General features: G+C 46.0%; 1 protein-coding gene across 1 annotated transcript; it reads right to left on the reverse strand.

The window, feature by feature from the left end:
* Positions 1–7,403: 7,403 nt before the first annotated feature.
* On the reverse strand, positions 7,404–9,706 carry CCDC184 (coiled-coil domain containing 184). Its single transcript, XM_032143890.2, has one exon. It carries the CDS (start codon positions 9,204–9,206, stop codon positions 8,622–8,624), a length of 585 nt encoding a protein of 194 aa, XP_031999781.1. The 5' UTR covers positions 9,207–9,706; the 3' UTR covers positions 7,404–8,621.
* Positions 9,707–15,478: the final 5,772 nt, after the last annotated feature.

Below are 15,478 nucleotides of genomic sequence, written 5' to 3' on the forward strand. Positions count from 1 at the left end.
GGTGTGGATGCAAGGGATTGGGGATGGGCTAATTCCCTCTTTTTGGAATCCAGGATCTGGTATAAAAATGAGACCCTTAATTTCTGGAAATCTGTTTTTCCTTCCATTTGTGTCTGCTTATTAAGCCATTAAAAACTGCGTGCTTCAAAGAGAAACTTAAAAACTGACAAATGAAAAACCTTACAACTACAGAATCTTCTATGTATTTATATATATTGTGTGTGTAATGTTTACATAAAAGAGCTCTAATTAATTGGCTTAAAGAAAAGCACTTAAATATTTTCTCAGAAAAATTAAAACTAATGCCTTTTAGTTCATGCGACTATGGTAAACTTTCAAAAATAAAGACAGTTTTAAAGACTATTGATAAAATAAAAATGTCTTCAAAGTTTAGACATTTGGTCTAAATTAGGTCAGATATTAGGTTTGCTAAATGATTTAAGGTCATAAACTACTTCTTTGACTTTTGGAAATTGTCCAATTTACCTACCTTGAAGCCATTAAATTTTAGATAAGACCTGGGGACATGTGGAATTAGCCATGCCTCCTCGCTATGCAAAGAAGGTTATAAAGAAAAGAGATTTTATATAAGGAATGATCTTGTATGGTAAATTATTATCCTAAAGCAAAATGACTGGTTGTTTAAAAAGAGGGATGTTTAGGGCAAGTAAGATAGTCCAAGCATGTGGTAGGTGGTCTGTGTAAGTCATGAAAGGATTTGTGAAAGGGAATTTATGCAAGAAAAGTTGTACAATTCAAAGGTTGTTAGACCTCCTAAATCCTTCATAAAATGCCACTATGACTCTTACTGTACAACTTGCCTGGCTTTACAGTTAGGTAAGGCCTGAGACATATGGAGAATGAAGAGGAAAATAAACTATGGGACACTGCCGAAATTGTATGGCATGCTGTGGACTTCCCAGGTTTGGACTTGAAATTTGGGTCAAATTTAATCAGATTCTTAATGACACGGGCACTCCCTTCAGACATCTGAGTTACATACAAAATGGCTGTATGAGGCAGGGCGCAGTGGCTCACGCTTATAATCCCAACATTTTGGGAGGCCAAGGTGGGCAGATCGCTTGAGGTCAGGAGTTCGAGACCAGCCTGTTCAACATGGTGAAACCCTATCTCTACTAAAAATACAAAAATTAGCTGGGTGTGGTGACACATGCCTGTAATCCTAGCTATTTGGGTAGCTGAGGCAGGAGAATTGCTTGAACCCAGGAGGCAGAGGTGCAGTGAGCTGAGATTGTGCCACTACACTCCAGCCTGGGCAATAGAGTAAGACTGTATGCTAAATAAATAAATAAATAAAAATAAAATGGCTGTATGATCATCACTAAAGTTTATTTCACCAATAACATCTTCTAAGATTCTAAGGGATGGTAACATGTGTTTTTTTATTCCCGGCTCTAAAATCTTGTAATTCTTTAGATGTTATATACTTAAGATTCAATTACACACGTTTTCTGCCTATTATAAGAAAGGTCCCTTACTACTAATTCCAGACAGACTTTCCCCCACCCCACAGTGTAACATCTCTGAAATGGAATGTGTCTTGTAATTGATGGCACCCTTCAATTACTGTTGGCTATGCAGCAGTCATGACATAGTTGTCATTGCCTACACATGCCTGATCTGTAATCCCTTGATGTTTCAGTTAATCAACCATTTAATGACCATTTGAAGGAATATTAGTCCTAGTTGTTGTCTGAACACCTTCCCTGAACATGTTCTAGCAAGATCAAAAAATGTGCCAGCATTAAAACTTGCATACTAGGTATTGTAGCCTGGAAGAAATTCCCATAGACAATACTAGAGGACTTTTTTTTTTCTTTATAAGAAATGTCACTTCACGAATACTCAAAATGGCCCAGAGAATAGAAATGCATGGGAAAATACATCAACAATTCTGAGTCAAAAAGTGATTCAAGTGTAGACTCAGTGTGAAAAAAATTAAATAATACTATAATGACTCAGTTATTTCAGTGCATAGTAGTGATTTTTTTAAGTTCTATTTCCAAACAACTCTAAAAGAGTTCTTTAAGAATGAAACTTTAAAATATAAATATAAGAAAGCATAGCGATAATTTTACGGTATTTTTTCCTTTCTTAATGGTACCTAAAATAGGATGCCATACAGTCAATTGTGCCTTAAAGTCAATAAAATAGATACTTTAGAGACTATAAAAATGAGAAAGCAGTTCCAGCTCTCAAGATAACTGATAATCCAGAAGGGAGAACATAAAAGCACATCAGGAATAATAGTAGTAAGGCAAAATACAGTTACCATCCCCCAAATAGGTACAAAGAAAAAGATTTGGACATTTTAAGGAGGAAGAGATCACATCAGGAAAGGCTCCATGATGGAGGTAGCATTAGAGAAGGGCTTTAGAGACCTGGTAGAATTCTAACTAACAGAGACATGATGGAGCAGGAAAGTAAAGAGAATGACCAGAAAACCAGATGCAGGAAAATGAGGGGCATTTCTGGGAAATGGTGAGTAGCACACACATTTTAACTAGAGTTAGTTACCCTTTCTGACTTTACAGGCTTCTTTAATAATTTGATGAAAATTATGAATGCTATTCCTTTAAATAAAAGCACAAATTCATAGTCAAAAAGTTTTGCATGCTATTTCTGGGGATTTCCCATTCACAGCATGAGAGAGGGAAAATGGGCAAGGGGAGGTGGGGAACACCTCTGAGAGGCTGGTGCAGGTGGCCCAGGCTGCAGAAGTCCTTTTTCTGGAGGAGATGTGCATCTGACTGCACTTGGGAAGCATGACTGAGAGATACAGAATTGAGGCCAGAGGGCGCTCATTTAGATGGCTCACTCAGGGATTAAAGAAACTGGGATACCCCTGGGAATCATTTCCAGCTTTGACTGGGATGATATGGGCTTCTTACCTGGTGGGATGGTGTCTAGAAGATGTAGTTGAGAAATGAAATATATAGGTTAAAAAATATGCCCGGCCTAATTAGGGAGGACCTTGACTCCCCACGCCCACTGGATTTTAAACTTAGCTTAGGAAGCACTAGGGACATACAGATTTCTGAGAAGAATGAGTATTCAGAGCTCTGATTCAGGAAGATTAACCTTCGGATGAAAGGTATGTGAGCAAGGCCAGGGGAGACCAGTCAGGAGTTTATTGCAGTTGTTTTTTACATTCTTCAAATACATTCTGTTTATTTACTTTGCCTTCTCTCCTCGCCACCCACCATTTGACAGAGAGCCAGGCCTTTAGCAGGCATCTGATAGTGCTTGCTGAAGTGAAAGCCATAAATTCCCTCAGAGGCTCCCCTTGTAATGTCACTATTCCCCGACAGGTGGCACCATTACAGAATTATTTACAGAGCAGGGTTCCTTCTATAAGCACAGTGCTTCCAAGCAGAAAGAGAATTCACTTTCTGGGGACAGTCTAAAAGTGACGGGGAAATGGTAGCTAGAATAAAGGATTCAAAAACATGTCTTTTGTTCAAAAATATTTCTTACCATAGCAAGGTATCCTGGCTGAATTTCTTCTTCAAGGCATGTAAATGAGGAAGATGCTTCTGAAAACCTGCCTTTTCAAAGATGCAAGCAATTTTATGTCTTGCAAGAAGTATACACCTAAATATATTTGGGTAAGGACTATTCCTTAGTTCTGGGAAAACTACTAGGTGAGCCATTTCATCATACATATCAGACAGAGACTATCATTTATGGTGATCCTGAGATCATGTAAAACTGAGTGTTCATGTTGGAAGCCAGCGTACATCTCTTAAAGAAATAACAATTTCTCTAAGAGCAGATTTTAGCCGTGCCAGGATAAAATTGTAGCTCACTTCTATGAAGCTATACGTGTTTTCATCTTGAGAATAGGAGCTAAACCCTGAGAGAGGCCCCTTAAACCAGTGTGAGACGGGAGTGCCAGAAACTGAAAGAGTTGTGAAGAGTTACATGCAGCACAGCGTATGTTGGCCCCAGACATAAAATGGTATGAAGCTGTGGCGGGGGCTATTTCCTCACCCCCACAACATCAGCAGCGCTCCAGCAAACTCCAAGTACTAGCAGACTTGGAAGTATTGGGAGACAGGATTTTTAGCACATTATGAGTGTCAACAGAATTTGAATGTGTCGAATAGATGATGAGTAATCAGATTTATGTAAAAAATTTCAATTCAGTGTGGAAAACTCTGGAGGAAAGGGTGCCAAGAGTACCAGGTTCGGGAAAAGTCATTTCCCGTTGGGTATTGCTCAAGTTAAAAAGTCTCATTGCCCTTTATCTCAGTGATTCTTACCTTTTTTTAACTTAATTCTTACTTTTTAAGAATCAAGTTGAAACAATGTACCTTTCTCTAGAGAATGTACATACTTAAATGACTTTGCATTCAATTTCAAGGGGTTGTGGCCCTCTGAAGTTCATTTGTGACCCTTGCCCATGAGTCTGCGCTTAGGAATCCCAGCTGAAACTCACTCATCAGAGAAGAGAAGAGGCCGGGAGGCATTACAAAGGAGAAATGCAAGAGGAGAGTGGGGAATAGGGAGAAACAAGGACCTCCTACCCGTGCTGGATCCTTGTGAGATGCTGGGTGCAGGTGACTGAATAAGGTTGAAGGATTGCTTTTTCTGGAGAAATTTTTATCTCTCTGGGACTTGAGGGGGCAATGGTTAAAGAACTTCAAAGAGGCCCTAAGGGACTGGGCATAAGAAGGGGAACTGGAGTCAAAGGCTAAAAGACTGCCAGAACGTTCTACAGAGGCTAAAGAGCTAAACTGCTCTTGGCTTTTTTTGAGACATGGTCTCACTCTGTTGCCCAAGCTGGAGTGCAGTGACACAATCATGGCTCACTGCAACCTCAATCTCCTAGGCCTAAGTGATCCTCCTACGTCAGTCTCCCAAGTAGCTGGGATGACAGGTGTGAGCCACCGCGCCCACCCTGAAGTGCCCTTGGGATTCATGTCAGACTCTGGAGAATCTGAGCTATAGGGAACAGGAAAGAGGCACAAGAATGGAGCTGTGTGAGAGAACACCTGGGAGCATCGGCTTCTTCCTCTTAAGGAACAGGCTCAGGAGACCATCTTCTTGGTGCTATTGGACTCTGGGAAGGGTCACTAACCAAAATCTGAACTGCAATTTCTTTTTTTTTTTTTTTTTTTGAGACAGAGTCTCGCTCTGTCACCCAGGCTGGAGTGCAGTGGCGCAATCTCGGCTCACTGCAAGCTCCGCCTCCCGGGTTCACGCCATTCTCCTGCCTCAGCCTCTCCGAGTAGCTGGGACTACAGGCGCCCGCCACCACGCCCGGCTAATTTTTTGTATTTTTAGTAGAGACGGGGTTTCATCGTGGTCTCGATCTCCTGACCTCGTGATCCGCCCGCCTTGGCCTCCCAAAGTGCTGGGATTACAAGCGTGAGCCACCGCGCCCGGCCTGAACTGCAATTTCTTGTTCCAACTATGAAGATGAAAAGTAACCAAAACTAAGGTTATTTCCTTTTCAGGATTCAATTGGGCTTCGATACCCTTATTTCTCCAAACTGAAGATCCCTCTCTGAAGATCCAAATAAGAGAGCAATTAGCAAAGTGGTTTCCACTTTGGGGTGGAAATCAGACAGGACTTTTTAAGTCAGACAGACCTAGGTTTAATTCCTGGCTCTGCCAAGTACTAGCCTGTGACCCTGAGTGTCTTAGAGTCTGTTTCTGAACTGTTATATGAAAATAATAATAGTGCCTATTTCATAGGGCTGTTGGGAGATAAAATTGGGTACAGTGTCTGGCACATAGTAGATGCTCAATAAATGATAGTTATTATTTTTCCTAATGCGTACTGCTGGAACTATAATAGGAACCTATTTCCCAGTCCTCTGGGACACTTTCCCACTTATATACTTTAGCAGCTCTGTCTAGGGCCCCCAGCACACATTCCCCAATCACTGCATAATTCAAGATTCCTCTGGCCAGCCTGTGTCTTCAGGTCAGGCTGTCTTGGGGGACAGCTTTTTGGCCCATAGTTACATGACACTCATGATGACCCTTTCATTTATGATGAAAAGGTCCATGCTAGCTTAGGAATCTCACCATTTCCCTTTCTTTAGTCCCATCTAATTCTAAATAACTAGAATTCTGTAGATAGAATCAGATAAGTAGAATTAGATAGAACACCTAATATCTAATTCTAAAGAAGGATAAGGGTTTTTTTTTTGAGACAAAGTTTCACTCTTGATGCCCAGGCTGGAGTGCAATGGCACAATCTTGGCTCACCACAACCTCCACCTCCCGGGTTCAAGTGATTCTCCTGCCTCCCAAGTGGCTGGGATTACAGGCATGTGCCACCACGCCTGGCTAATTTTGTATTTTTAGTAGAGACGGGGTTTCTCCATGTTGGTCAGGCTGGGCTCGAACTCCCGACCACAGGTGATCTGCCTGCCTTGGCCTCCCAAAGTGCTGTATTACAGGTGTGAGCCACTGCACCCGGCCTCAAGGATTCTTCAGATAGGAAAATATTATATAAAAAGAAAGTTTCTAGAACTTTCCCTGGGAAGCTTTGTTTTCCCAGAGGAGCCAGTCACCACTACCCCGCCCCCCCACTCCAATAAAACTATAAGGAAACTCACATTTGCACAAGACTTCCTAGGAGTCCTATATATTTTTCTCCCCAACAACTTCTTGTCCCCATTTTACATATCCAGAAACTAAGCCTCAAGCACTCAATTGTTGGAACTGAGATTTAAGTTCAGATCTGTGTCTTTAGTGCTCTCTCTTTCCACCACTTTGCGGCTACCAGCAGCTAGAACACACACACACACACACACACACACACACACACACACACACACACATACACGCAGCACCATAGCTCATTCTGCTCTCAAATTTTGTTCAGGGGCAGCCTCAAGAAATCTCCATTGCCCAGGGGAGTAGACTAGAGCTGTCAGTCAAGCCCTCTGGGGAACACCTTACCCGGGTTCTCCACTAGAGGCCTGAGGCAGTTATTGTGGTTTCCCTTTGTGATGTGTCACTATTTCCAGAGATCCCAGGCAATCCCTCCAGAACAATACCCTCACCCCACTCCCTCCATGGAACAGGTGCAGTACCTGCCATTCCAGGACCCAGATTTGGAAATCATCTCCCAGGGCCCATATGCTTCACTGAAAAAGAAGTCTCCTGCACATTTGGAGTTCTGGCTACTAAAAACTCATGTTAGCATGGGAGTCTCAACACTTACCACCTCCTTCCCCAGGACAGCTTGAGGTCAAGGTCCAGGACAGAAGGGAAAGCAGGGAGAGTTGGCAATGCCTGTCCCAACCAGGTCAAGGACAGTCAACTCCTTGAACTGGAGGCAAGGAGAGAGGAGGGAAGGCATGGTCCCTGCAGTTCTCACTAAGCCCCACCCTGATATCCCCCTAGTACCAGTCAGCAAGGAGGGGAGATGACGCCTTTTTATTAAGGTTAACACCAAGGAAAGCATTGAGAAGGAATACACAAAGGAGGCGGAGGGCACACAAAGTCACCACTTGAGGAGGTGGGAGGGCGGCACATCAGTAAAAGAACCTCAGGACAGCCACATGCTCCATGCCCTGGTTGGGGGAAGAGGGAGGGAAAAGCGCCATGATAGCTTGGAGCTCGTAGAAAGGTCTGAAGCCCCCTGAACCTAACACCAGAGCCACAAGCCCTGCCCCTGAGGGCTCACACACTACTACACAAGTAGACACACATAACACACACAAGACATTATGAAGGCAACACCGAGAGGCAGCGGGCAAGGACATATTGACAGAAAAAGGAACTGAAGTTAAGCAGGTGTAGCCAGGAGAGACAGTTTTTGGCTGCGGCCCCAAGAGTCCCTCAAATGTCCCCTAAATCTGGGCTGCTGCTGAGCACCCCCGAGTCTCTGCCTGTGAACCGGGCTCTTTGTTCTCTAAGCCCCAGTGAGTGGAAAAGCAATCCCAGATGAAGTCAGTGACAAGGCAAGATCCGCTCTGCATGCAAAATCCTAGAGGTTGAGCTATTATGTCTTCATGCACGTTCATAGCCAGCTCCTCCCAGCCCAGGGGCCCTTGGAACCCCATTCACCCAGATTCCTAGGGCTGCAGTTCCCTCCTCAAGCTTCCTTTACCAATCAGCAGCCGCAGAGATCTGTGAGGGGGAGAGGCTTCTGCAGAGCACTGAATATCTTGGATTTCAGCAGAAGGGTAAATTTCCTGTTGCCAGAACAAAATACCCCCAATTCCTTAATTTCTAGATAAATTGTTAGAGATTATTTGCCATGGTCCTAGATAAGTCCTTTCTCAGAATAGAAAAAGCAGAATTTTATTTACACAATTCACGGGTTCTCCTGTTGTCTGGGGAGGGGGAAAGGACAGGATAGGGATGGATGGGAGTCCAGAGATGGGCGCTTCCTCTCCCGGAGCCTCACCTTTCCGCAGTTTGCTATAATTCGCTTAGTTGGGCAGAAAGAATTCTTGATGCTCCCAAAGTCCTTCACCCTACAAATCCTTCCTCGAGGGAGTCTCTCTCTGCCTGACCCACAAGAGCAGCTGTCCAAGTGAAGCATGCCGCACCGCGCCGTTCAGTCCCCTCGCGTCATGCACTCGGAAACCCAAAGACAGCCCGGGAAGGTAGTGCCCCGCGGAGTTCCCTCACAGGGAGGCCTCGCCCTCCAGCTGCAGCAGGGTAATGTCGGGCACGTCGAGGGGCTCCACAAGTGGCCCGTCCCCCCCAAGGAGACCGGCACAGGGGCTCTCGGGGCGCTCACAGTGACTGGTGGGTGTGGCGGGGCTGGGCATCTCCTTTTCTTCTTCCTCGTCCTCCTCGTCCTCGGGATCGCGACCCAGCAAGCCGCTGTCCCCGATCCCAGGCGAAGGAGTCTCCGGCTCTTGGAGGTCGTTCGGGAAGCATCCCTTGCCGCCGACCACGCCCAAGCCGCCCTGGCGGGGCGCAGTGGTCATAATCTGGCACATGGAGACGATGGCTCGCTGGTTGGCGCACACGTCGTCCGAGAGCACCTGGATGTGCGAGGCCTGCTCGTCCAGGGCCCCCCTCATGGCCCTCACGTCCTCAAACAGAGCTTGCAGCTGGGCTTTCAGGTGCTCCATCAGTTCCTTCATGCCGCCGTTGTACTCCCCGGAGATCACGTCCCCCACTGCCGGCACGGTGGACACCTCCAGGGGCGCGGGCATGTCGCCGCCGTCCTTGGTCATGATCTCTAGCAGACCGTCCTCCATTGAGTGGCAGAAGCGGGTGGCGGCGGCTCTGGGTCGCGTCCAGCCCGGCCTCCGGGGTGGGGGAGGGGGTGGAGGGGGAGAGGTCCCGGGAGGGGCGGGCGGGAGCCGAGGGAAGCGGAGGCTCCCGGGACGGGCGGGGAGCCGACGTGAGAGACGAGTCCTGGGCAGAGGGCGCGGGCAGGATCGCGGGAGGCCGAGAAGAGGCGGCGGGACGAGGACCCGGCGAGGGTCCCAGAGCCGGCGTCTCTTGGGCTCGCCCCGGGACGAAAGTGCCCTGCCCTGCCTCGCCTCCCGGATCTCGCCCGTGTCAGCGCCGCCCTCTGGGCGCCACAAGCAGAGAGTGTCTGCGGGTTCCGTGGGTCAGACGCGCTCGCGGAGGGGTCCGGGTCCAGGCTGAGGCCAGCGGCGCGTCGGACTCGGGACTCCCCCAGGCCATCAATGGGCAGCGCCCGCGAGTGTGGCAGCAGCAGCTGGGGCGGGTCTCCCGGCGGTGCCGCGGATGCTCCTCTGTTTCCAAGGCGACGCACGGCACGTAAATGACGTGTGTCTCCATGGTAACCAGGAAGTGGAGAAGAAAAAGGGAGGATGGCTGGAAGCTGCAGTGGGGCTCTGGAGTGTGGACTAGCGGGGTGGGGGGAGGAGAGGGGACGCTGCAGTGGCTTCGGCCAGGCTGGAAAGAGCGTGTGGTTGCAATGTTTAATAGGGAAGCATGAGAGAGCCGTCTGCTGCAGAAACCTCTAAGTCCAGGAGAGATCGTCCCTCCCCTAGCCGGGGTATGAGACCCAGCGCGACTGCCCTGGAAGGATTTTTCCAGCCCGCATTCCTTTCTCAGAGGATGGCGCTAAAGTCGAGTCCTGCTTCCCTGTCCTCCAGCGATGCGCAGGAAAGCGGAGAGGGTAGAGAGGCTGAGTTGAACTGGGGCACGGTGGCGCTCTGGAGCCGGCCCTACCGGGCCTGGCGGTGCAGAGGCAGGAGGAGGGCACTACGGAGGTTTCTGCAGTAAATCAGCCCTCTCGCTATAGAAATCACCGGAGCTGGGGAAGGAAGGGACTCCCTCCTTTATGAGACCCTACCGCTCCTACCCAGGTCTCTGGGAGTTGGTCCCGGATGGGGAGGCCAAGTACTTAAGTTTTGAGAATAAAAGCTCCATAAGGGCAGAGATTTTTGTCTCCCCTGCACCCTCCATCACGGAATCCCCAGCTCCTAAAATAGTGCCTGGCACCTAGTATGTAGATGCTTAATATAGTTATTGAATGAATAACAAAAACCACCACGTCCCATGCTCTCATCCAGAACCCTCCAAGCCAAACGTAGTGGGTTTTAGGAGACCTGAATTCAGTTTCGTTTCTGCCATTTATTCATTCAGCGACCTTGGCCACATAATTTTCCTCATCTGTTAGGGAATTGGACTGGATAATCTATAATATTATTTCTAATTCTGAATAACACTCTGCATCATCTCACAGGTGAAAAGGTAAACTGTTGACCGTTGTGTGGAGGGGATGAATAGGGGGGACTGCGTGTTACAGTAATTCCCGCTCTCTCTTTCAGTGCCCAAGTTCAGACATACACTGAGTATCCCCAACCTTTGTGACAAGCCCTTTCCCTATTTAAGGGGTGGAGCAGGAAGGGCGGAGGAAGAAGAAAAATTGTCTTTAATATATGTAGATGATTCCAGATTGAGAAGGAATCAGCACCTGGGCAGAGCACACTAATTAATAATGACCCTAGGAAATTAGGGAAGCCAAGTGATCAGAAATCAAAAATGAAGTTCACAGGAATAAATCTGGGAAAGAGAAACAAACTATATCACTTCAAGATAGAGAAGAACTAGGTAAAGGTGAGTGTTTTGTAGACTGGCGGTTCAGTGACAGCAAATGTGTTACCGTTGGGTTTCCCTGGTTATGTGCTTGGTGACAAAGAGTGAGGCTGGCCCAGGGAAACTTTTTTGACACTAGAGGACTGTTTGGTCTATACCAATCTTACTGCTATTAAAATAGAAACAAGTGGAGACTATCCTAAATGACCAGCAGCAGAATGTTTAAATAAACTAAGGCAAAATTGCTGATATATAAAGTATTATGCAGCCATTAGAAATTTGATTTCCCAAAACAAATATATGAACAAATTTTAAAAACACAGTATTGTATTTTCTGAAACTAATGATTCAATTCTATTTGCTTGCTCATTTCTTCCTTCATTCTACAGATTTCCAGGACTCTCACCTTGGTTAGGACTCCTACCTCTGCTCTGTACCCCACACGTGGTAATAACACCTTAGATTACTCCTGAAACTCTGGCTCAGGAGAGGACAGAAGTGCTTTTCCTTGGTTTCCATAAGCACAGCTGAAGTGGGCTGGTGTTTACAAAGAGACTTTATTAAAAACTATAGGAAAACTAGAAATAGAAACAGGACACATGAAAACAGCTGAGCTTACACAGCATAAGTTTCTGATTATACTACAGCAAGCATGTTCTCAGGGCTTATGGGTCCAACCCTGCTTTCATCCTTTGGAGGAGGGCTCTGCTATAGCCAGAAAAGACTGGCATGGCTTTCAGGCTTTCTGTCTGGGTCTGTTACTTTACATCTCTTGACAAGCACTTCACATGGAAGATTTCATCTTGCCAATTCACCCTTCAGGTATATCCCTGCCTTGTACCTACAAAGAGTGACTCTGTCCCAGTGGGGGACCTCTCATCATTGAAATCCCATAAGCTTACATTAAGCATAGCCCCCATACAGGAGGAGCTATGGTGTGTCATCATACAAGGCCTTTTGCCACTATTGTTGAGGATGTGAAGGCTTTCAGCATAAGATTACATCATGCTGTGCAGAGGTGCTGGCCATGAAGTCCACTGAGAGTACAAGGGATCTGAGCCCAGAGGGAGGGGAAATTATTGGAGAAGCACAAAAGGCCATGGGAAACATATGCAGAGATCAAGCAGTTTGGCTGGTCCAGTCAAGTTCCAGGTCAAACATTTGAGAACCAAGGGTAGGTGGGAACTGGGGGAGTGGACCAGTAGCAGAATTTGAAAATATAGGAAGGTGGCTGGGCGTGGTGGCTGATGCCTGTAATCCCAGCACTGTGGGAAGCTGAGGTGGGTGGATCACTTAAGATCAGTAGTTTGAGACCAGCCTGGTCAACATGGTGAAGCCCTGTCTGTACTAAAAACACAAAATTAGCTGGTCATGGTGGTGGGCACCTGTAATCCCAGCTACTCCAGAGGCTGAGGCAGGACAGTCGCTCAAACCCGGGAGACAGAGGTTGCAGTGAGCCAAGATTGTGCCACTGCACTCCAGCCTGGGTGACAGAGCAAGACTTAGTCGAAGGAGAGAGAGAGAGAGAGAAAAGAAAGAAAGAAAAAGAAAGAAAGAAAGAAAAAAAGAAAGAAAGAGAAAGAAAGAAAGGAAGGGAAGGGGAAGGAGAAGGAAAAGAAAAGAAAAGAGAAAAGAAAAGAAAAAGAAAATATAGGAAGGAGACATTGGTCCGTCTGATAGAAAACCAGATCATTTCAGGAACTCTGTGTGAAAATGAGATAAGGTAGAAAAGTCTAGTCTCAGGAAAATAAGGAGAACAGAGGCAGAGCCTCAGTTGGCTAGCTGGGTTACAGGCCTGGGCCCTCTGGATCCCAGTGCCCTATAGTTAGTTGCATGGGTCCATTTCCAAGCAAAAGGGGGCCAGATGTGTACCCTAGCCATCCTACTAGAATATTCAGAGGAACTGCCACATAATAAGAGAATATAACCCCTGCACAGCTTCTGCTTCCTGCTTTTCTATTATCCTCTGGGAATCACCTTAGCTATTCTCTTCCCTCATCCCACTCTCATCAATCTGTGATAGGGACAGACCCTCATACTGTCTACATATAGGTTTCCATCAGGTACACCTAGTTTCAAACATCACATTCTCACTAAAATTGGGATTCAGAAGAGGCTCTGCCATTTTCCTCTGTCTGGTGTCTAATGTATCTCTAGTTTCTATTTTCTATAGCTGGTGTATTTTTTGCACTATAAATCTGATGATGCTGGCTAGGGTCAGGTCTAGAGCAATGATCTAAAATGAGACTGCTGTACCTGAGGCCCCAAATCCCAGACAGTATCCCCCAAATATAACTCTTATGAAGCTGAGCTGTTTTGTGGCCCATCGCAGCATGATATCACATTCAAAAGAAACATATCCAACAGCCAAAAGAATTAAAAAGCAATTTAGATTTTTATTACAGTCTCTGGGCAAACTCTAAAGGGGTTTACATTCTTACTGCACAGCGAAACATCTGAAACTTGTCTTCCTTCCCTCTCTATTTGTTCCACACATTATGGCATAGCTGTTGCTGCTGGTCTCTCTCCTTTCTCCCCAAACACTCCCACACTTTCTCTCAAGCCTGGCCCTTGCTTTCTCACTCCCTGGCTCTCTTCACTTCTTGGATGTATTCTTTTTCTCTCCTCCAAGAAGCTTCCTGTCCTCATGTAAATCAGGCCAAGCTTATTTTAGCTCTTTTGATTCTGTCCCTCATTCCCCCAATCTGCATGAGTACTGGGAATCCCAGCTATCAATTACAGGGGTCTTCTCAGAGGATAAAAAAGATGGAGAGGCTGAGAATATTCTCATTGTTGTGGGTTTTGCCTGTCACATAGACTAGTTTTTCTCAGCACCAGAGAGTGGTTTACCTGGCATTACAACCAATCTGCTTTGTTCATCTCCCCGATGTTTGCACAGAGAAATGGACATGGTGGTTTGCAAAGACCCTGGGCCCTTATGAGCCTCTAACTGGAGAGGGGATCCAACTGTCCACACCCTCAAGATTATTTAGTGTTATAGACATGGCCGTGTGGTGAGCCACCTACCCACACCTCACGTAAGGCCTGAACTACACTTCCAGTTGCTTGCTCTGTGACCTCAAACTATTTTTAGGAGTCTTTAAGGCTACCCCTAACCCCTTATTTATCTTCCATATTAACTTAACTCAGAGCAAGAATTCTAGGGGACCTTCCAACTTCTCATGCAATATGAATCTCCACTGAAAATAATCCCCCATTCCAATTAAACCTGTTTTGCCAGTGTCATCCCATCTCCCATTTCTGCACTGCCCCCTGCAGCAGCTTCTCTTAGATCAACGCGTGCAGAGGCTTTTTCCCCTCTCAGTGCATATTCAAACATGTGTTCAGTATCACTGTGATGTCACCAGTTCCAACCCGAGTCTCTAGGTAGCTGGCCATGGACACAGAAGCATTCAGAACTCCAGAGCCACCAATGATCCCTGGTGCATGGCCTCAAGCACCTTCCATCTTTTCCATAAATTATTTTGCCCCCCAGAAAGTTGCCATTTTTGCAACAGCTTAGAGCCTGGTTTGGCCCCAAGTCAGGCACTGATAGTGCTGCACCACCTGAAAAACCAATTTCTAGTTCAATGGGGGCAATTTTGTTTGACCAATTTCCTCTCCCAGAGTATCAGTCCAATTTGAAGGAAATCATGTCCAAATATCTATGGTAGGATGGGGACTACGATATGTGTGCCATAAACTTCCCTTCCATTAAAGGTATTTTTAGGAATTTAATGTCCCTCATAGCTGACTTATGCAAACTTCCAGGCCCTTCCTTGCCTGTCATATCTTGAGGAAGTCTGTGCTATTCTATCCTACGCAATTCTACAAAACTTTGTAGGTCTCCCTCTTACTAATACATCTAGTTATACTAAGTCCATCCCTCTCAGATGCCCCCCCAAATAGTGTCAAAAGTTATTTCTACCACATTCTCAAGGGCCAGCGAGGCACTATCAGTTACAGTTTAGCAGCCACTGTAAGGGTGCATTCTGTTTCCATTGCCCAGACACAAATAGAGACTATACTAGTATTTGTGATGATGCCATGGACAGGGGCCCCAAAATGTAATCCATGTCTTCAAAGTACTGTAGAAGTGCTAGATCTTAGGCAAAAGTGAGGAGAAGGACCCTTTCCCCCAACTTTTCCACCTAGAACCCCGAGGGCCCTATTTTAAGAAATCTTGCCTGAAAATAGCTCCATCTTCTATGGTTGACCACTCGTTCACAGTTCATAGGCACAATGCCTGCTCTTTTGTTTGTTATAAAGCACCAGGATCACTTTCATCCTGGAACTCTAATCCTTTTGCTTTGCTTTATTCTTCTCCACACCAGTTGTCAATATCTGTTATCCTGTATTTTTGTTTATTTATTTTATGTATTATTTATTTATCTTTTACTCCCAACTAGGGTATAAGATCCATTAGGGCAGGGGGTTTGTTTTCTTCACTGCC

Source organism: Hylobates moloch, unplaced genomic scaffold, assembly GCF_009828535.3.
Source record: "Hylobates moloch isolate HMO894 unplaced genomic scaffold, HMol_V3 SCAFFOLD_22, whole genome shotgun sequence".
Lineage (NCBI taxonomy): Eukaryota > Metazoa > Chordata > Mammalia > Primates > Hylobatidae > Hylobates > Hylobates moloch.